The sequence below is a fragment of the Dioscorea cayenensis genome, chromosome 20 (assembly GCF_009730915.1).
Source record: "Dioscorea cayenensis subsp. rotundata cultivar TDr96_F1 chromosome 20, TDr96_F1_v2_PseudoChromosome.rev07_lg8_w22 25.fasta, whole genome shotgun sequence".
Taxonomy (NCBI): domain Eukaryota; kingdom Viridiplantae; phylum Streptophyta; class Magnoliopsida; order Dioscoreales; family Dioscoreaceae; genus Dioscorea; species Dioscorea cayenensis.
The window spans coordinates 29,926,828-29,949,408 of NC_052490.1; the positions used below are offsets into that span (position 1 = coordinate 29,926,828).

Genomic DNA, 22,581 nt, shown 5'->3' on the forward strand with positions numbered 1-22,581 from the left:
CCGATGTGGGACTAAAGGGGTTAGTTCATTTACAATCATTACAATAACAGATAAAAAAGAATATGGATTTGTGACAGATAAAAAAAACAAAATGAGTGAGTATACAACTGGCATCCTACATCTGCCTGGGCTGAACATTTAATTCTCTTATACTACTAACAGTGATGGACCGATCGATGGTCACATCTGTAAGAAAAAAACGATAATAATAAATTTCATTTAACTTTATTTAATGTGAAGCGGCAAGGGAGTGGTAATTATGTAATTAACTGAAGAAAAGATGGTGAGAAGTTGAAAGGATAGGCGGTTCGGATATCCGGATCCGGATCCGGATCCGAATCAATTGGGATCCGAAAAATGACTATAAAAGACGACGCTCACTCTTCGGTTTCTCCCACGTCGTTCTCCAGTGCTTGTTTTCGTTTTCGTTTTCCCTAATTCCCATAAATCCCCAATTCCAAAACCCTCGCGTCACCATGACCGTCATCGTTCCAGGTATGCAAACAATCTCTCACAATAGCTTTTTCCTTTGATTCTCTCTTTTTTATCCTTTTTTCAAGCATCAGGTTCAGCATCTTTCTATGTATTTAGAGCCTGTTCTTGTGGAGAATGATCAAGAGGTTGTTGATGGAGGAGCTTTGGATCTTGATGGGGGTTTTGTTGTCCCTGATAGCAACGCCTTTGGCCATTCTTTTAGGTTTTGTTTTTCATCTAATTTTTCTCAACAAAAAAAATGGAAACTTTTCTAGAATCACACTAGTGCATTGATTTCAGTGAGGATTAGATTTCGATCTAGGGTTTTGAAAATGAAATTATGGAGAAAAAAAAAAAATTGGAGTGCAGGGACTACGAGAAAGAGAGCCAGAGGAAGGCGGCAGTGGAGGAGTTCTATCGCATCAATCATTTGAACCAGACTTACGAATTTGTAAGGATTGCATGTGTTTGTCCTTTTTTTTTTCTTTAGAAAATTCTTTGTTTCTTTTTTTAGTCAAATCCTGTTTGTTTTAGAGGGATTCTATTTTTAAATAAGCATTTTTATTTTTATTTTAAAAAGAATATATTTTTTATTTTTCTATTCTTAAAGAGCATGTTTGTACAATTAATACAGAAAAAATAATTTTTAAATGTATATATGTATATATAAAAAATTATATATAGGGGATTAAGAAGTGTTTAATTTGATTTTTGTAATAAGAATAAATTTTCACCAATACTAATATATTTTTATAGTTTTAAATTACTTGGATATTTAATGCCCTTGTGCTGATTGATTACAGGCTAAGAAGAAGAAAGAGGAATATAAGAAGCTGAGTAAGGCTGAGATGAGCATATGGGAATGTTGTGAACTGTTGAATGAGTTTGTGGATGAGAGTGATCCTGACCTTGATGATCCCCAGATTGAGCACCTCCTCCAGACTGCTGAAGCCATTCGTAGGGATTATCCAGACCATGACTGGCTGCATCTCACAGCTCTCATTCATGGTATTTAAGGATGTCCACACTAGCTGTTATAGAGTAATTTGACGGTTTTAATAAATACGCTCTACAGTGTTATATAGTATTATAACCATCAAAAGATATACAATATTTATATAAACAAACAACCCATGTAATAGTTTTAATCATACAGCTGTGCAGCATCTTCAGCTGAGGTCATAAAATATTCATGTTTTGTCAGATCTGGGGAAAGTCCTCCTGCACCCTTCTTTTGGTGGAGAACCCCAATGGTGTGTTGTAGGTGAGCCTATCTCTTTCTCTAGCTTTCTTGCTTTGTATCACGTGTAGCTGTAACTTGTCGTTTAGTATGATTTTGTTATTTTCTGGATTTTACCTGGCAGGTGATACATTTCCTCTTGGGTGTGCATTTGATGAATCTATAGTTCATCACCAGGTCTTATTTTCTGCCACCTTTTCTTTACGTTATTTGTATGATGCCCTCTAGCATGTTAACAAGTTTGTTAAGTAATTTCTCAGTTTTTTAAGGAGAATCCTGACTACAAGAACCCTGCATACAAAACCAAGCTGGGCATTTACTCTGAGAAGTGTGGCTTGGACAAGGTCACCATATCATGGGGCCATGACGAGTACATGTACCTGGTCTGTTCCTGGTCCTTGTTTTGCCACTTGTTGTGATACATTTATCTCATGTTTAATTAATTATCTCTTTGAATCTTTGATACGTGTTAATTAAGCAAATGCTTGGAACTAATTAACTAGGTGATGAAGGAGAACAAGACAACACTTCCCGCAGCTGCACTTTTTATTGTCAGGTTCCACTCCTTTTATTCATTGCACCGCTCTGGAGCTTACACGTATCTTATGGATGATGATGACAAGGAGATGCTCAAATGGTTGCAAATTTTCAAGTAATCAACCAAGCTTTGTGTTTTAATTTTCTCTTGTTTGGGAATGCTAGCTGGACAAGTGTTTTGACTATGTGTATCATTTTGGACTACTGTCCAGCAAGTATGATCTTTATAGCAAGAGCAAGGTCAGGGTTGACGTGGAGAAAGTTAAGCCTTACTACATGTCCCTCATTAATAAGGTACACCATGTCACCAACCAATTTACAAGTTGTTGTGTTTTTTCTTGTTTTTAGACTGACATTTTTATTTCTTTTTTTCCTTTGTCCTTTTGTGGTGGATATGTTTAATTTGCAGTACTTTCCTGAGAAGCTGAGATGGTGAAGGGGTAGCTAAATAAATATGGGGGACTAAAATGGTCTACTTGTGTTATTGCTTTATCTATGTTGCACTGATGTGTGGTATGTTGTTATCTAAAAATTAAATAAAACAAGGGGATGTTGGATTGCTGCTTTTAATTCTTGAGTCATTTGTATAATGATCATGGGTGGGGCTTCTTCTTTCCTTTCATGAGAAAAGAGCTTGGAGATCAGTTCTTCCGGCCAAATTTATGTCAAGTAAGAATTATCTTACTGAGGCAGGCCATCATCTTTGCACCTATCTTTGTTACATAAGGTCTAACTATGTTACATTGGGTAAAAACTGTAAAGTAATCAGTGTTTGGCTGGGTTTTTCATGCAACTTAATTTGGAGGGGAGGGAGGAACATGACCGACTATTACAAAACATATGAGAACTGGTGGGATACGCCTAATACAATATTATATTATATAAGTTAAAAAGGTAAAAATTACAAAAGAAAATTGGTTAAAAAATTAAACCAAAGAAGTCAAGCCTAGCCTACTCTATTTTCTTGTCCCTGTGTTCTTTTTCATATTTAATTATACTGATTTTATTGGTATCTTCTTCTTAATTAAGTTTAGTCACTGGGGATGTGATTATGTATGTCAATTAGAATTATGAACTTTATGAATTCCAAATTTTATTGTTAAAAATGAGATTGGTGATTAAAAATAATTTAAATTAGGTAATTTTATTTTTATTAAATGATGCTGCCCAGGATCGAACTGGGGACCTTTAGTGTGTAAGACTAACGTGATAACCACTACACCACAGCATCATCTTATATGGAACTGTTAAAAAGTATAATATATATATATAATTTTTAATACAAACATACCGCCTAGGACTGATAAAACAAATTTACATTTACCCCCCTTAAAAAACCTAAAAAGCTCTCTTTTCTCCCGTTCGTGTCTGTCATGGCCTTCGCCCAGCGCTCCTACGAACCCAAGCCACCACTCCACTCGCCAGTGCCCACCACCCATCCTCCACCGCCGCACGCCGGAGCTCTCGATTCCTCGTCTTTCCCCCCGCCGCCTTCTTACGACTCCCGATACATTCACCACCACCATCAAACGGCGGCCGTGGCACCGCCGTTGGTCCACCCGAACCCACAGCAGCAGAGAATCCACACGCTCTTTGTCTCCGGGCTTCCTGATGATGTTAAGCCGCGTGAGATCCACAACCTCTTCTGCCGTCGCCCCGGGTTCGATCATTGCCTCCTTGAATACACCGGCCGTGGGAATCAGGTCGAGGTCCCTCTCTGAGTCTTTTGTTGGGGCTTTGGCTCCTATCCTGATCTTTAGTGTTGTTCTTCCAATTTTTGATAAGCATTTGAGCTAGATTTTTTATTCGGAGATAGAACTATTGATATCGATTTTTTATTGAAAAAATTGCATCTTTCTGGAGTATTGATAGCAAACATACCCTTTAATTTAAGTAGTTTTTACTGGGGATCTCCATTCTTCCCATCTTGATAGAAGACTTTGAAGTTTGATACTTTATACCATGCTTGATACTTATATGATTTACTTCTCAATTAATTATATGTTACTTAGTCGATGAATATTAATGCAAGGGTGCTTTCTGTGATTTGCTTCATCTTTCTGCCTTGGATTGATCAAAGAAAAGGTTCATGTTGATGAAATGTCATTCCTTTCCATCACCATTTTTCTTACTCACTTGTTTCCTTCTTGTGTTTCACTGTTTCAGGTTGTTGCATTTGCTACTTTTTCTAATCACCAATCCGCCATGGCTGCAATGAACACATTAAATGTGAGTAGCAAGATGATTGCTTTGTGATTCAATGGGAAATTGTTAGTTGTCATAAGTATGGTGTTCAAGTTCAATACTTCTCATTAATCCGGTTGTGTAATTCAGATGTCATTTAACTTGGGTTAGATGTTACTGACATGCGTGACATTTTGACTAATCTCAATTTTAGTGAGCTTGATCAAATTAGAAGTTTTAAGGCATTTGGAGGTGAGGCCAGATAAAACTTTAAGCAAGGCTAATGCATGTTTCTTTATCTGGTCAATTATTTATTCTTCACATCATCCATTCACAACGATCGTATGCAAGTTCTTGGCTAGAAAGGTGATAATCGTTTGGTAGAATCTAAATTTATTCCTTTTGATATGTAGAAATTCTTAGCTCAAGTTGGAATAGCTTTAGTCTAATTCTGATGAATTTGAAGAGTTGATTGCTAAAGGTTTTGTGGTTTATGCTTTGATTATTTGACTGATTTTATGTAATTTGTTCCCATTTGCTCTTTGTGGTGAATCTTAGGGAGTGATATTTGACCCTCAGACTGGTGCTACTTTGCATATAGAGTTGGCCAGATCAAATTCACGCACAAAACGGCCACGAGGTGCTATAGCGTATGCCATGCATGATGGCTGCCCTTAATTGTTATTGTTTGAATTCTTTGCCTTCTTGAGCTTTAAAATTGAAATTTATTTAACACCATGGATACTAGTCTTAGAATTGAATTATGTGAGTTTTGTTTGCTATAGGAGGTGGAGCTTATGTTGTAATCGATAAACGAGCTAAAGTGTCAAACGATGACCATGAGACTTTAAGTGATGATGGTAATGGAATAGATGAACATATATCTTAAAAGAAAACAAGCATTCCATCAAGATTATATTCATATTTTTGGCGGACATTCTTTCAGTATCTAAATGTGCCATTTAAATTTTGTATAGCTGTCTTTGACATGTTTTTCTGCAATTTTGCATCCAGAGGATGGTCAATCTGATGAAGCACCAGGCTCTTTTAATGATGATATTTATGACAATGCAGCTTCAACTACTGCAGAGAGGTTGATGCACCCCAAAATGTCAAAGCTTGCTTAATAGGATTTGCTCTTTCTTCAGTTGTTTTTACTTGCTTCCTGTTATTTATCTCACAGTTAAAATTTTTAGCATAATTAGCTTAACTGAATTTTTTTACGTTGGTTGTGGTTTGTAGTGGTGAGATGGCTGTTAGCACAGTTCACGCTGAAGGTACATCAAATGTAAGTACTGATTGTAATCCAAAGTTCTACTACGATTTAAGATGGAATTACTGTAATCTAGACTATAGATAGAACATCATTTCTTTATAGGTTGATTCAGTCTTTCACTTGTATGCTTATTGCTTTTTTGTCTCATATTAGTGAGGAAATATCTCCATGCAAATGAAGTTGGTGTAAGATAGGACAAAATGCTGATATCCAGACCTTCTGATTTTTTCTGAGTTGTAGTTTAGCTTTCATAAAGATTGGTTCTTAATTGTGGGATAGATTTTTGGTGAACACTATTGCATTCTTTGTTAGATATAATCCACAGGGACCTATAGGACTTATCCTTGACCTCATTTATTAGTTTTAATATGTTTTAGTCCAATCTCGTTTTCCTTTTCCTTTAAGAAGTTTCTTCTTTATGCGCACAATTGATGCAATTGGAAAGTTTATTTTTCTAGCAACCATTTATAATTAAATGCCATTTGTGAATAAGTCACTCTATGGAACATGCATTCAATGTTGTAGGAGCAACTCGAAAGGCCCATTTCAAGTGATATTCCACCTTGCTCTACTTTGTTCATTGCGAACCTTGGTCCAACATGCACGGAAGATGAACTAAAGGATGCTTTGTCCAAGTAAGCGCATTGGTATCTTTTTTACTTGTGCAAGGACAAAATAATTTTTGTATTGGTGGTGCTGGGATGTGTCATTAATTGCTTGCTCTCGTTAATCATTCAAGCCGGGCAATTGCTTAGCATACAGGCAGTAAACTTAATATCTTTCACCATTTCATCCAGATTTCCTGGTTTCCATACTCTTAAGATGCGTGGCAAGGGTGGCATGCCAGTTGCTTTTGCTGATTTTGAGGTATTGCAATTTCTATTTGCCTTTTCTGAGTAGTAAAATATATAATTTTTGCCAGAAAAATATACCAAATTATAAACCTGAGCAACGTTTTATCTGACGGTGCTTGCATTTTTCAGGATGTTGAATCATCGACAGAAGCCATGAACAGTCTTCAAGGCGTATTGTTAGAATCTTCCGATCGTGGTGGCTTGCATTTGGAGTATCCTACCTTTATTAAGCATAAGTTTCTCATCTCATTGATTATTTAGTCTCTAGAATGACAATGTGAACATCATTACTTGACAAATACCTCTCTTTGTCTTCAGCTTCATACTCATTTGTCATTGTCAAAATCCTTTCTGAATTGAATCTTCACTTAACTTGGCATTCTGTCAGATATGCAAGATCAAAAATGAGGAAAGGCTAGCATCAGCCATGATCATGATGAACATCGTTCGACCAACAGTTACACACACAACCTTTGTTTGCAGTAATTCGCGTACTATGATTAATCATGCTTCAGGAGTAGCACTTGGTTCTGATACCACAAGCATGATTCGCCTAAGTATTATTTATCACCGATGCTTCATCTCTAATTTACAATTTGTTCTTATTGTCGCGTTTGTGTTAGAACTATTGCCCACACTGTATGGCAAACAATCTATACTGCATTCGGAGAAATTCACTAATGATTTGCAGTAAAATAGTTATATTCATTCTCTTGGAGTATGCTATCTGTACAATCAATCATCACCTATGAATAATAAAATAGTTGAAATGTTGACGAGTTATGTTAAAGATGTACGCAGATATAAAGTTAATATCTTAAATAATTTGTATCCTCTCGTTGTGTTACGTGAGATAAAAACACAAATATCTTAAGCAGGGAATTTAGTCTCAATAGATTAAGTTGTTGAGGAATAATAAAACAGTCGCCGAAACCGTTTGCATAGGAAAGATACTACTAGAGAAACTAATGTGGAAAAATAATTCAAAGTTTTAGTCAAGAATAAAACGAGAATTCTAAAAATATAAGACTTGAAAGAGAGAAAAATCAAAAGTGATCCTGCAATGATGAATTGGTTTGATTTCTTTTGATTGATTTTTAAAAGAATAACAACCTGGTGTGGAATAAATTTGTGGTGCCTACTGCCCAGCAAGATTACTTCAAGATCTGACTTTTTTTTGGGTTCACAATTCCAATAATTAATTTAATTATTAAATAAATAAAAGAAACAGTTGACACTTCAACATCCTCAAAAAGTGTCTTTATTGCATGAGAATTTTCAAACCATAATGATTAGTTTTAAAGAACCTCTCTCCATTTTTAATTGATAATTAGTATGATTTAAAAGTGATTTTTATTTATAAAAAATATTACCAGTAAAGTTTTCATATATAAACATAATCTAGGATGTATTAATACAAGTGTAATATTAATTATATAATATTGAGATATTTATTGGCTTCATTCTCATATTAACAATAATCTCTCTTTATTTTTTAATCCATATTTTTATTTAAAAAAATCTAATATCATAATATCAATTATTTCTCTTATTTGACTATTATGCAAAGAAAAAAAAAGAATTACCCATTAACTTAGTTCAAACAATTTTAAAATTTTAATTTAGACGTATAAATTTAAATAATAAAATGAATAATTATTAATCCAAACTCTCTTGGATTAGAGTATTGAAAGCTCTTACCATGAGTCTTTTCATGTTTAATAAGTGATCAAAATTTCTACCATTTGAACCAACGTTTTTTAAAATTTATTTTTTTTAATTACAATAATAATCATAATCTAAATACATTGAAACAAGTGAACACGTGGGAGACAAGTGTGTCAAGAAATGGCCACTCAAAGAGAGAGTGATGATCATAAGAGCACCCAAAGAGACAAATCAACAACATTGGTCCCCCATTAGAAACATTGAGAAAATAAAAATTTCGGTTGTCTCTTTCTTAATTAAGTGTTTATCATTATATGTTTGAAGGTTCGAGAAAAAGTCTCCTTTGGATGACAAGGATGATGTGATTCCCTCTTAATAACCTTCACCATTGCTATTTTATCCTTTATTTTTTTATATTTTTTTTTACTTTACACACACCAATGTTTTTTTATCATGTCGAATCTTCTGTTTTAAACATGATATAGAATCAAATATCTTACCGTTCGGCTATAATTTTATTTTTTTAAATAAAATTTATTCATGTTTAACACTATTATTCTTTGATTATTATTATTAATTTTATTTATTTATTTATTGATGAGCAACATGAAAGTAATCTTATTTACATATCCACCTACTAAGATCCCAAGTTTGGGAGTGGGAATGGTGGGGGCAAGGTTCATAAAAGCCATCCTTTAAAGATAACAATCCACTCCCAAAAAAAGAAAAAGAAAAAGTTCTAAATACATCTTGATGAAAAACTCAGCTCTAGATTAGTTTCCACAAACAAAGCTTTACTGCTTGAATTCTTTGAATTTGAACAAGGTGGCAAATTGAGATCAATCTCACTGCATAACAATTGACCTTCTTTAACCTGAGAAAAATTTATATATTTATATATATATATATATAATTTATTAGAAATTTATTGTAAATTATAAAGTTAAATAACTAATTAATAATTATAATTACCAAATCAAAGAGACTGATTCTTCTTCTTTTTGTGTTCATGGTACTGTTCTTCATTCTGAGAAAATATTTCTGAGCATGACTTGCTACTTGTGTTGGTGTTCTTGTTATCACAAAGCTCCTTGAGATTCCTCTCCAATCACCCTTCCCTAATCTCTCAAGGCCAATAAGAAAACATCTATGTTCTTCTTCACTCCATGGAACTCCTACCAATATATATATATATATATATATATATATATTAATAAGATAAGATAAGATAAGATAAATAGAGTGGTTGAATTCATTTACCTTTTTTTCTGTCATCTCTAGCCATGAGAGCATGAGAAAAATAACCATTGCAAAGCTTTTCACCGGTTTCATCGATCGAAACAAGCGACGATGATGAAGATGAAGATGAAGATGAAGATGATGATGATGATGATGATGATGATGAAGTATAAGAAGATATTTGAAGATGCACTCCAAATAGTTTTGGATTACTGCATGTTCTTGAGTTGTGCCCATCATTCCTGCAATGAGAGCATTTCTTCCCCATGGCTATTATGCTAGTGTCTTTGTTATAAGAGAGTGTTGCTAGAACCTAGCTAGGTAGGGTTATATACATATTCTTGGTGATGTTAAACTAATTAAAGTAGATAAGAATTGATAATAACTCTATCCTTAACTTTGTGTTAAAGTGAAGAGTTCTTTGTATTCAGTTATCTTTTTAACATGACCAAAAAGTCATTGGAATGAAAGAAAAAGAATGATATTTTATTACTATGCATGAATCATGTAGGAAAAGAACTTACCACTTTTTTTCCCCTCAAAAGCAAAAGGTTAAAGGTATATGCATGCTCATTTGAGCATGCTACTGTATTCTATCTTAATTTTCATCTATATTATTTTATTTTTTATGTGATGCGGATATGTCGGGTTTGAAGTTAATTAATACCTCAACACAGTACTCGGTAGAGGTGAAGTTTGTAATTTATTTTTAAGCTAATATATATGTTTAGTAATTTAGTAATTTTAATATATATGTTTTTAAAATAATAGATATAGTTTAGTAAATTTTTTTTTTTCCATTTCTTTTACATATTTTCAAAAAAGTTCTTTAATATTTATTTGACAAATGACCCAAGACATTTAATTTAAATTTAAAACAAAATTAATGTGATAAAATTCAATCAGCTTAATAACCTATATATCATTCAATTTCATCTTTAATTTTATATCAGTTAGTGAAAATAAATAAAAGCATATCATATATTTCAAAAATTTATCAATAGAAATAAATGTTAAGATTAGGGGTGTAAATGAGCCTGGCCGAGCCGAGTATCACCAAGCTCGAGCTCGACTTATGTATATTATTCAAAGGCTCGAGCTCGATCGAGCCATGTTTTCTGTGCTCAAGCTCGGCTTGCCGAAAAGCTCGAGTAGCTCGAGTTCGACTTGTAAATCTCAAAATTAGTTATACTCGAGCGCATTTAAGCTTGATTAACCTGTCAAACAAAAACAACTTCTATTGCAGTCAAAACTGAGAGTTCCGATTAAGCAATCTACGGTCAAAGAAAGCATTGGTATCATCAGCACAATATGTAAAAGAGGAAACCATATATGTAATCTTTTGATCTGTACAAAGAGGAAACCATATAAGTAAGCATAAATAAATTAAACACAAACCATATGATGCTAGATGGTCACAACAAAGTTGGGATGGATTGGCAGCTGTGAGTTGTAATAGATTAGGGTTATTTGTAATTAGAAATTACAATAGTATTGTTTATATGTTAAGGTATTTTATGATTAAAATATAACTAATTTAATATTATATATATAGAAGCTTGTTTAGGATGAGTAATTTTGGGCTCGAGCTCGGCTCACCAAAGTAAACAAGTAGCTCGAGCTCGTTTTAGCTCATGAAAAGTCGAATCGAATTCAAACACGGACCGATCGAGCCAATCTTGAGTAGCTCAACTCATTTACACTCCTAATTAAGATGTGAGAAAATTAATTATAGGTTCTTGAAAATTTCAAAATATCGCAATTAATCCATCTAACATTTGAATTTTACAGACAATCTTTTTTTTTTATTCAGTTTGCTTACTTTTTAGTCCTTGCATGTTACTCCGTTAACTTTTTTTTTTAAAATAATTTCAAAATCACCCTTTAATGTTGGTGGGAAAAATCCGGCCAGATCTTGTCCCACTATTAAAAATGTGTACGAATAGCCATCACTTTAATTATTTTTCCCATTTTTTCACTTACTTTTTGTACACGGAAATGCTACACTTTAATTGGGAGGCGAAAATATTAAACAAAAACAGAGCATACTAATTAGAAAATTTGCATTGTATACGGAAACTCGTAATTATAAACATGAAATCTAATTCGCAAGCAAAATGTCACTATTCTAAATGAAAAATTAACATATGATCACTATTTACTTTTTGTGATTTGCAACCATCCAAACTGCTTTCCAATGTTTGACGCCAAGACAATAAGTGAAGGGCATTTATTCAAAACACTGCAAATTTTATAAACTTCACTCTGTTTGCTTACGAAATGATTGAAAAAGAAACTTATCAAAAATAAAATGGACTTTTTGTTTTTTGGTGGATAACTGAATTTGAGGAGACTTTTTGTTCATTTCCTCTTAAGATATTGATAAAAATAAATTTCTCTCTCTATTTAATAGATGGTTTAAATATGTCATTTCATTTGCCAAAATTAAATAATAAATACAACTCACATAGGCTTTTTTTGTTAATATTACTTTTTTTTTAATTAATTACTAGAATAGGCATTTTTAGAATTATTTACCAAACTAGGCATTTTTATTTTTTTTAATATTAAATTTTAAATTTTTTTAATAGTTTGTGGGTTCACTTGACTTTTTTTAATATTAATTTTTAAATCAACAGGTCCACTTAGTTTTTAATATTAAAATTTATATTTTTTTAAAAAGCGGGATGGGTCCTCTTAGTTTTTAATTAAAAAGCAATTTTCTGTCTAAATCATGATCGTTTAAATAAAATCTTTTCTGTTAGTTTTTATTAAAACCCTACTTTTCACTAAAAATAAACTCACTCGATATTATTAATGAGCGAAAAGCAATTACATATATTATAAAAATTATTCAACAAATCTGATATTTAAATTATATTACGACGTATGACTTTGGATGCATTGCGTTCGAGACGATTTTGATGGCTATGACTCGCATTCTGACATAAACCACAACACTTTTGCACGCAGCCCTCCCATATGTCCATCTCATTCTGATTCGATGTATTTTTGGGCGCCACGAAAGTGGTCTTCGCATTGTAAGATCGTAGCGAGGCGTGAGCCAGTTTATGGGGGTTCCAGTTATCTCTCGTTTGACGATTTTTAATGTATATCGTAGAGTTTCAGCCGATGTCAAGCGAGAGATATTGGAACACATAATGGTCGCGTCTGCGTGCGTCTTTACGATCTTAAAGGCACTTTCGGGCGCTCATCATCCAGAGTCGTAATGAGATGGGCATGAAAGGCGGTCGGCAGTGTTGTGGTTTATGTCGTAGTCGTGAGTCGTCAGTGATCAGGTGGCCGAAATCATGTCGTGATCAATTTAAAATATTGTGTTGTTGAATAATTTGTATAGTGTTTAGATTGTGTTAGTATTGAGTGGATTTTGACTGAAATGAAGTGAGAGTCAGCAGTGTAAAAATTTTTATGAAATGATAAGAGACTAGTGTAAAGATGTCTAGTAAAAAAGCTAGTATGACCCATCCTAATTTTAAAGATATAAATTTTAATATTAAAAATTAGTGGGACCTACCGATTTAAAAAAAAAAAAAAATTTAATATTAAAAATCAATGGAACCCACAACTATTAAAAAAATAAAATTGCTTAGTTTGGTAAATAATTCTAAAAATACCTATTCTAGTAATTAATTAAAAAAAAAAAAGCCACTCACATACCAACAAAATATGGCATTATCATGATCATTAAGACATTAATGGAATGACGCTGGAATTAGTGTATTTTTTAAATTAACTTTATGAACAATCTTCTCGAGTTCCCACTCTAATAATAGAACAAATTAATTAATTAAACTTATCCCCCCTAACTCATGATTATGGAGATAAGATAGCCACTTAAGGAACATTAGTATATTATAAACACTTTTGATTTTTATTAATGGTGTTTAATTTCTACTAATGATATCATTAAGAGAACTATTCAAATCTCTTGACAAGGAAATAAATGTAGTTTTTAATAATATTAAGTAAATAATGTTATAATAAGCACTTCCTAGTTTCTAATAACTTTAAATAACTAGACTTAATTAATTGTTAATTGTTGCTGCATTTGCTAATGGACAAAGACCTCATACTTCCAATACATGGTTTGCATGAGAAAAGATTTACATTAATTTAGCTCTTAATCGATAAAAAAAACAAGAGAAACATGACCAAACTTAGATAAATCTATTAATAGATTCATGTTGATTAATTAATTAATTAATTTGATGAAGAGCACCATCAACAATTCTTATTCAAAATTGCTCATTACCTAATCCACTCATAAGTCACACCTTCTTTAACAAAGACTTATATAAATAAGGTATCAGTAAGCATTTTGAGATTTAAAATTGCTTGTTTTTTACTTTACAGTCTTTAATATATAAATTTGCATCTTATTAATGGCCAATATGAAATTCTAATAATGGACTTTGAATTAGATGGATGATATGGAAGTTTTGGATCAATTATAAGTTCTTAAGATTAGTCCCTAAATTAATTGTGACATAATATATTGCTTTTGGTGTTATATTTCTATTTGTGATTTTACACTAAAATTGAACACATTTTAATGGTTCAAAACGCTAATAAATCATTTAGTTCTAATCAAATGAAGAACATGAGCATCATTAAATGAATTATCTATAAAATTCAAAACGATAGTATTTAAGAAGATGTTGAATTAAAAAAAGAAAACCATGTAATTGTTTAAATTGCAATATATATATATATAGGAAAAAGATTATTTAGGTAAATTTCTAGATTTGAAATCTAGAGACGTTTTAAATTTAAACTCCGATGGTTGATTGTTTATATAAATACTATATGTTAGTGCAACCGCACTATTTATTGGCATGATTTGACACCTAGACCAAGTGACGTGGCAACCAAGGTGACAAAGCATAATTGATGATGTGACAAGCATGGTGACATGGCAAGGAGACTTGGAGTGCAAGGCAAACATCTTGAAGATCTTGGTGGAGCTATTTTTAGTAAGTCTCTAACATGGAGCCAAATATCTTGAAGATCATGGTGAAGCTATCTTAAAGATCTTGGTGGAGTTATTTTTGGCAATGCATTACAACTTGAAGACAAGATTATATCAAGACCATATTTAGGTGATTTGATTAAAGACTAAATATGGTGGAGCTTAATTAAAGAAAGATCTATTCATGGTGTGAATGAAAGACCAATTGAAGATATGATTTGAAGAATCTTTGATGAAGATTGATTGAAGTCTATTGAAGGCAATATTTGAGGACCAAACTTGGGTGAATTGAAGATCAAGTTTGGAGAATCTTTGAAGACCAAATTTAGGTGGATTGAAGACTAAGTTTGGCAAGTTTCATGAAGACGCACAAGGACGTGCGCCCCTTGCGAGGGGACTGCGTGATGAGGAACTGAGGAGATAGGCTAGTTGCCGGCAGTCGGGATCGGGAGATTTGGCTGTATCGACTCGGACTAAGCATGACCTGGAGGTTGATGGGTGTTGAGGTCGTCCGCAACGTAACCAGAACTCAGTCAAGTCAGCAGTCAGGGCCATGTTGCAATTCATGTTACAACAGGAGTTGCAATAGCTAATTTTGGCAGGTTTTTAAATTAGTAGCCGCGGAGATTCTAAAAGAGGTATGTGCTATATTTGGGATGTTGAGGCGTCTATATAAGTTACCTTGCTCGTAGATTGTAAAGTGTGACTCTTGAGTGACTCTTTGAGGAGAGTGTGTGAGCACCAGACAATCTAGAGAGGGTAGTGATCTTTATTGTTGAGAGTGTGAGTGACAAGTGTTTGTACTCATCTATTTTTACCTCTTTTAGTGGATTGTTTATCTCCGGGCTTGGCCCCCCAGACGTAGGCGAGTGGACGCCGAACTGGATTACCAACGTTGTGTGTCTCCTTGTGTGTGTTTGTGTGCTTTTTCTTTATTGGTTTGTGTGAGACTTCTATGAGTGCTTAAGTGTTACTTAATACCCACAAATCACACCGGAGGAACTAACACTATACACCATTTTTTTTTACAGTACACCTTTTATATAAATATTGTTTATAATATATATATATATATATATATATATATATATATATATATATAACTTGCTAATAACCATTTTATATGTTGGCATTACTTTTTCTCTAAATAATTTTCATTCCACTGCAAAATGTGGGTTTGAATCCTAGCTTGTATAGGTGGAAGGCACAAGTGTTGTAAAGCTTAGCTTCTCTCGGTGTGTTTGTCTCTAATACATAACTTGTTCACATTTGTTAAAAAAAAAATTATAACTTTACTCTCAATAATATAAAATTTTTAATAATATTAACAAAGATAGAGATTATTTTCAATTAGCAGTAAAATACCTAGTAAATATGTTTTAGCATTGATGATATTAGATAATCCAGCCTATGTTTTCCATAAAATAGAAGATCATTTGATTTAAAGGAGAGTCGCAAAGTTACATTTGTTGAGCATAACAATTTAAATAACTCAAATAAATAAATAAATAAAATAATCACCAGACTAAAAAAAGTGCAATATTCTTTAATAAAAGCATTCACTACTTTAATTTTATGCAATGATGTTACAATCTGAGCTAACCACACCAAATAATCATTAATTAGCAAATAAATGTATATAATTATAATTGATCATAACTTAGAATTTTAAAAAAAAATCAATCAAAGGACAATATCTTATTTAAATGGTAAAACAAATAATAATCATTAAACACAACATTAATTAAATAAATAATTAAATAATTTTTTTTCCCATAATGTAATTCATATATGGGCTGATTTATAAGTTAGTTATTTAAGGGAGCCCAAGGCCCAGTTAACAAAGAAACATCCACTTCTCAATCTCAACCGTCCGATCAGAACCCACATGACACCACAGCCACTAAATTCCATCCCTTAATCACAAAATGACACGTCAACACAAAGTGACGCTAAGTTCCTTTTCTGGGTGCCAAAAACAGTACCATTCAATTTGTCGAAAAAACCCTTCACAAACCATCAGCGACATTGAGGTATTCCCGTAAATTTCTTCAAATAGTGACACTAATTTCGTCTATTTGTTTCAATTTATCAATAAATTATTAAATTCCATAAAAATTAGAGATTTATATGCACGCTTTGTTGGTCTCTTTTGCGGCTAGGGTTCTCATCGCTTCATTCTTTTCTCTTTGATCCTTCTCTTCTTCGCCGCTCCAAAACCCTAGCTTTTTCTTCTCTCCTTCAAGCTCTGGATCCATGGAGGTCAAGGTGATGAGGATCTTATATCGTAGCTAAGGTTTTATCCAGCCGCTTCCCCGTTTGGAGAAGCTCCAAGCACCACTTAATCGGAGATGTCCACCACTAACCCCTTTGATCTCCTTGTGGATGATGACAACGATGATCCATCGCATCTGATTGCCGCAGCTCAGCTTCAGAAGGTAGCTGCCAAGAAACCTGCTGCACCCGCCGCCGCTCCTCCGGCCGCCGCCAAACTCCCGTCTAAGCCTCTTCCTCCTGCCGAAGCCGGTTAGTTGTGTTTTCCTTCTGTTTTTGTTTTTGATCGTATGAATTTCGGCGGCACTTGCATTGGATCTAGGGTTTGGGATTTGGATTGATTCTGGTTGGATTTCGGGGGAAAGGCTTCTTTTTGAAGGTTTTTTTTATATTATTTCAGTGAAGGAGGCGAGGAGCAATGCTGGACGCGGTGGTGGTGTTGGCCGAGGTGGCTTCGGCCGTGGTGGTGGTAGGGGAGGGCGGGGTGGTGAACCCCGCCAGAACAGGGGTGCAGGGAATGAGAGTATGAATCCCAATGGATCTTCTGGAGGTTATGGCGGTGGCTTCGGAGGAGCTGGAGGTGAGGAAGGGGATGGTGGCAGGGTTCCTGATAGGGAGCGTGGGTCCTATAATGGGCCACGCCAGTCATTCCGTGGCGGCCGTCGTGGTGGATATGGGAGCGGAGAGGCTGGAGGAGATTCTGAACGGCCACAACGCAGGACTTATGAGAGGAGGAGCGGCACTGGCCGTGGTTCCGAGATGAAGCGTGAAGGAGCAGGCCGTGGAAACTGGGGAACATCCACTGATGAAGCTTTGGTTGAGTTGGTGTCTTACCCTTTTGCTTAAAGTTCTTCTTTTTAATGTTTATCTTAGTACTTTGTTCTAAATCTTGAGTTATTTGGAGTAGGGAGACTGAGGAAAAATTTAACGTTGATGATAAGGCTCTGAATCCTGAGAAGAACATAGAGGAGGATGATGTTCCTTCATCCGAAGTTAACAAAGATGCCAAGGAGGGTACGACAAACGAGGCAGAGCAGAAGGAAGAAGACAAGGTGGTTTTTCCTTGCTTGATGATTGTATATTGATATTTTTACTGTTACTCTTTTAGCTGCGGTTATTGTAGATCTGGTTATATTAATTCCAATGGGCCTTTAGATCTTTATAGTTGTGTATTGATATTTGTACCGTTCGATATTGTAGATCTGGTTCCATTAATTCCAATGGGCCTTTAGATTTAATAAGTGTAGTTGAATATCCCAATCTGTAACTAATTGCTTGATGTGTGGATTGTAATGTTGTTCATGAGGTTTAGATTGAAGGTGAATAATCTGCATGTGGTTGGTTGAGTTGATTTTTCTAGACAAATCTTTTGATCAGTTATGGGTTGTTTAAGGCCGTCTTGACAATCTTTAGTTGGTTAGATGGAAATCTATGGCTTTCAAAGATGTCTTGAACATGTGCCTACTAGATAATTTTGTCCATTAGCGTGATCCTTCATTTGTGTTTCCTCGACTTTTCTAGATACATTTTTTGATCAGTTAAGGGTTGTTTAAGGCCGTCTTGACAATCTACAATTGGTTAGATGGAAATTTATGACTTTCAAAGGTGTCTCGAACATGCCCCCACAAGATAATTTTGTCCATTAGCGTGATCCTTCATTTGTGTTTCCTTGTAATAGATTCTTTTGATCAAAGTCAAGCTTCTTTCCACTTGTCTGTAGCAACAATGATGTTTGACTTATTTGAGTGTGGAATCTTCGCGTGAATTGTTTTATTGTGGCCATCTAATGGACTAGGGTTTCAATGTTTTATATGCTAGAGTGAAATAATTAATCTTGCTTCAACAATCCAATTGAAGGTTTTTAATTGTTTGGAAACAAGAGAGATTTTTCCCATCAACATCCTCAGATCTGATTACCATCTAACTATTACTTAACAGCCTCCATTAAGTTTTTTGTTTTATTTTTTATGTATTCCATTTTTTTCTTTGCACTTAGTGTTTGCACAACACAACTAGAAGTTTTTTTTTGTCTGTGCAATTCCTTCTACTGCAGGATAACCTTTGTTAGTTTCCTTAAGTGTTCTGGTTGATTATGGCCGATCCAAGGGGTCTTGCATGGTTTACAATATGAGAGTACTCCATTTCACCCGGCCTATATTCAACTGTTGATGTGGTAGCATCAAGGATTTGACATGCTTATATTATCATGTTCTTTGCAGAAAGCTGCCATATATAATCTAACATAATCTGCATCTTGGGCCACTTTCAAATTTGTTTTCCTATAGAGCATGCTGCTAAAAGAATTTACCTATTGCCTAAAATTTCATTAGATGCTACCACTTTACTCGCTAATCATGCTTCATTATGATCAGTTGGTGAGAGAGTTTTTAATGATCCCTCTCTGAGTTATTCTATTTATCATTGTATGCTTATGTGTAGCATTGTGGTACTCCTCCTGTTTCTTTTGATAGTTTTTTCCTGCATGAAGATGCAGATTTGATGGGCATTGCATCACTTCTCTGGCATCTGCTTTTATATACGGACAGTCTGTTTTAGGTGTGGTCTGTAATGTTCAAGAGAAATTTTTTGCACAAGCCATGAGAGGGACTTATAAAAAAACATTGACTTCGACCATCTTTTTTCTCATGACAATATGGTTCATTAGCTATTGGATCTTCTTGTCCCTTGTTCCTTCGATATGGGGTTGTACATTATCTTCATTTGGGGACAGTGACAGCGACAATGTCCTAGTTGGATTATCTAGATAATATAGTTTTTTTTTTTGCTTAGCTGTTTTCTGTTGCACATTCATTTAATTTTATTTTATTTTTAGATTTTCAATCTCATTCTTTATAGTTTTTAAATTACTTAATCATTTCCTCAGATTTTTATACTCTTGTTTTTTATTTTTGCCTTATCGTTGTAGATGGATTCTTATCAGTGCTCTTTTATAAACTTATTTTTTTATCCTTATTTTTTTTAGCTATATGAAATAATTTTTATCTTCCTTTATTTATTCTTTTATCTTAATGATTGATTCTTATTTTAATTATTTTTGGTATTATATCCATCACCTAGTGACCGCTGGAGTCTTGTTAATGTCCGCCGGTTTCCTTAATTGGTGGATATTTGTGGTCCCATGAGTTAGTAGGAAATTGGTAAACCTATTTGGCAAAGAATAGAGATTATTCAGAACAAAACTACTGTAATTTGGAAAATTGTTCTTTTATGTTTTGTTGCCATGTGTCGACAAATACTTGCGTCATTCCCATATTTTATGAACACTAAGGGATGCCTTATGTCAGTTAATCATTTACTACCATATTGAACTCGTCTGTTTTTGATGTTTTGTCCTCCTCAAAACAAGATCTTCAGACATTTCTGCATCTGCTTAAACTGACAGGAGATGACTTTAGAGGAGTTTGAGAAAATAAGGGAGGAGAAGCGGAAAAACCTGCTTGCAATGAAAAATGAGGAGAGGAAAGTTGACGTTGATAAGGAATTTGAGTCCATGCAACAACTTTCTGTGAAGAAAGGAAATGATGATATCTTCATTAAGTTGGTATGCCTTCTTTGCCATTTCTTTCAAACCTATCGCTCCCCGCTAGCTGTGGCATTACATTTTGTCTTGACACTCGGTGCGTGCATTCAGGGTTCTGACAAGGATGTAAAAAAAAGAGATGAACGTGCCAAGAAGGTATATCTATGCATATAACTACTGAATTTCTAATGCAATGGTTCCTCTGATTTGCTGTTCTGTGTGATTTATATTTGTTAATCTTATGCCAGTCTGTGAGCATCAATGAATTCCTTAAGCCAGCTGAAGGGGAAAGATACTATACTCCTGGTGGCCGAGGCAGAGGCAGGGGTCGTGGTGGTGATCGTGGACCTTATCGGGGTGGCTTTGGCACCGGTGGTTCTGGCCTGGCAGTTGCTGCCCCTTCAATTGAAGATCCAGGGCAGTTCCCCACACTGGGTGGCAAGTAGACTCTTTGCTTGTGAACTTGTGCCATCATCTTACTTTAAGTTGCCATGTTTTATTTAATCCACCTATTTAGGAGAATTGTTGTCAGGACTTTGCTTAAATAACGACTTTTTGTTTTGTCTTCTAATCTTATTTTTGCTCTGGACTTCCAACTCTGTACATGTGTGTTTACTATGTGCTGCTACAGTAAATGGCTGGTGTGGTTGCAATTTCAATTACTGCTACTTTTGCGCCCGTCTTTGAGGCACTGCTGATCATTCACTCTGAAATTCACTGGCTAGTTTCTCTTTTGGATCTTTTATGTTCTTGTTTGATGTACGTATGTAATTGATTGTTTATTTTTTTTATTATTTTTGTTGGATGTATGCCTTATTTTACTTTGTTTGTGTGCCTCTGACGTGGGTTGATGTGGCACTTTGTGTTGTGTTTGTTGTTTCAATGATATTTTCACGTAATAAGTTTTCTGAGTAGTTTAGGCAAAGTTGGCATTCGTATCTTTATTATAATTTTTTTTTACAAAGTTTATTTTCATCGTTTAAATCTTATATTGTCAATATCAAACTTTTTTGTTAATTTCAGAGGTTTATAATTTTGAATATAAACTTTTATAGTTTTGAATTTAAAGATTTTATGGATTAAAAATTAGGGTTTATAATGTTTTATGGTTTTTAAAATTTAGGAGTTTAAACAAATGGGTTTTTTTTATTTGATAATTGTTTAGCTGATATAAAAAAAAAATGTCTGCGCTGATAAATCATTAAAAATAAAAATATTTAAATGAAAATTTACATGGGACGAGGCCTGAATGTGTAGGTCATACGTACAGGTCATTAATTTCAAGGCATAAGAACCATGTTGAAAAGGATGAAACAGTGACATTTTTACACGTATTGTAGTAGTCACAAATTGTGAAAAAGGTGAAAAAAAAGAAAATATTTTGATATGCTAGAGAAGATATCATTGCCTCTAACACAAACATTGCTAAAGACCATAATTTTAACTATCCTCTCTTCTCTCCTCTGAGCTTCCCCTTATGTTGCTTCCTTGTGCTTTGTCCTTGTCCCCCTTGCCATGGCAAGCGGGGGACAAGTTCCTCATCCCTTCCTCCACCACCCCTCTCCCCAATCCTGGGCTCAAGTCGCTTCTTCTTTTTCACGCGTCCCTAATTCATCCATTTCACAACCCTAAACTTTTGGAAAAATTGAAGAACTCCTCTTTCATTAAGCTTGATGGAGACTCTCTCTCTCTCTCTCTCTCGTGCTCGACTGAGGTTCCAAAACGCCTTGTTCGATAAGTTTTTCGGTAAATCCCCACCATTTAACCAAGTGAAGAAGGCTCTGATGGACAAATGGACGGCTTTTGGTGAACTTCAAATCTCTGATTTCCCTAATGGGTTTCTGTTAATCCGTTGTGCCTCCCATGAGGCCATGCGACATCTTCTCACTGAAGGGCCATTGATCTCTTAATGGTCTAACTCTCCAGTTAGCTCCATGGTAGACTTATTTCGAACTTGCATTTGCCAAACTCACCACTGCGGAGATTTGGGTGCAGCTTCACAATTTGCCTGTTGAACTATGGGATAGTGAGTCTCTTGATACTGTCACTGTTCATCTGGGCAATCTTCTGAAGGTTGATGAACTTAATATATCCTTAACTAGATCCAAGTTTGCTAGAGTCTGTGTTAAAATTGATCACTCTAAACCTCTCTGAGAGGCTTTTGGGTTGGAGATGACTCCCATCGGGTGTTTGTTGTTGTTCTCTACGCAAGTTTATCTACTTTTTGCTACACCTGTGGGGTTATCAGACATGGATCTAAATCCTGCACTCATGTGAGGGGATGGTCGAGCTTCTCCACCCCTT

The 22,581-nt window shown here is 34.4% G+C and overlaps 4 protein-coding genes and 1 non-coding gene across 6 annotated transcripts; 3 read left to right on the forward strand and 2 right to left on the reverse strand.

Moving 5' to 3' along the window:
- The first annotated feature begins 371 nt into the window (after positions 1–371).
- LOC120251615 (probable inositol oxygenase) lies at positions 372–2,821 on the forward strand. Its single transcript, XM_039260203.1, has 10 exons — positions 372–495; positions 592–697; positions 844–925; positions 1,278–1,482; positions 1,679–1,738; positions 1,839–1,891; positions 1,975–2,097; positions 2,218–2,366; positions 2,464–2,545; positions 2,661–2,821. The coding sequence occupies exons 1-10, from the start codon at positions 477–479 to the stop codon at positions 2,685–2,687; spliced, it is 906 nt and encodes a 301-aa protein (XP_039116137.1). The 5' UTR covers positions 372–476; the 3' UTR covers positions 2,688–2,821.
- A 588-nt stretch (positions 2,822–3,409) lies between these two features.
- TRNAV-UAC lies at positions 3,410–3,482 on the reverse strand. Its single transcript has one exon. It is a non-coding gene; the product is annotated as a tRNA-Val (tRNA).
- A 41-nt stretch (positions 3,483–3,523) lies between these two features.
- LOC120251614 (protein WHI4) lies at positions 3,524–7,276 on the forward strand. 2 transcript variants are annotated; one of them, XM_039260201.1, is made up of 10 exons: positions 3,532–3,954; positions 4,418–4,480; positions 4,994–5,075; positions 5,221–5,295; positions 5,450–5,528; positions 5,678–5,723; positions 6,237–6,346; positions 6,509–6,578; positions 6,695–6,777; positions 6,954–7,276. In XM_039260201.1, the coding sequence occupies exons 1-10, from the start codon at positions 3,625–3,627 to the stop codon at positions 6,982–6,984; spliced, it is 969 nt and encodes a 322-aa protein (XP_039116135.1). In that variant the 5' UTR covers positions 3,532–3,624; the 3' UTR covers positions 6,985–7,276. The 2 variants fall into 2 exon arrangements, with proteins under 2 accessions (XP_039116136.1, XP_039116135.1); XM_039260202.1 differs by lacking the exon at positions 5,221–5,295 and having other exon boundaries at positions 3,524–3,954.
- Positions 7,277–8,840: 1,564 nt separating this feature from the next.
- Positions 8,841–9,785, reverse strand: LOC120251788 (transcription factor MYBS3-like). Its single transcript, XM_039260435.1, has 3 exons — positions 9,494–9,785; positions 9,206–9,408; positions 8,841–9,107 (listed from the first exon to the last, which is right to left on the reverse strand). Exons 1-3 carry the CDS (start codon positions 9,738–9,740, stop codon positions 8,973–8,975), a joined length of 585 nt encoding a protein of 194 aa, XP_039116369.1. The 5' UTR covers positions 9,741–9,785; the 3' UTR covers positions 8,841–8,972.
- A 6,818-nt stretch (positions 9,786–16,603) lies between these two features.
- LOC120251503 (RGG repeats nuclear RNA binding protein A-like) lies at positions 16,604–20,978 on the forward strand. The gene is made up of 6 exons (XM_039260030.1): positions 16,604–16,988; positions 17,137–17,557; positions 17,644–17,788; positions 20,140–20,298; positions 20,389–20,433; positions 20,526–20,978. Exons 1-6 carry the CDS (start codon positions 16,814–16,816, stop codon positions 20,721–20,723), a joined length of 1,143 nt encoding a protein of 380 aa, XP_039115964.1. The 5' UTR covers positions 16,604–16,813; the 3' UTR covers positions 20,724–20,978.
- Positions 20,979–22,581: the final 1,603 nt, after the last annotated feature.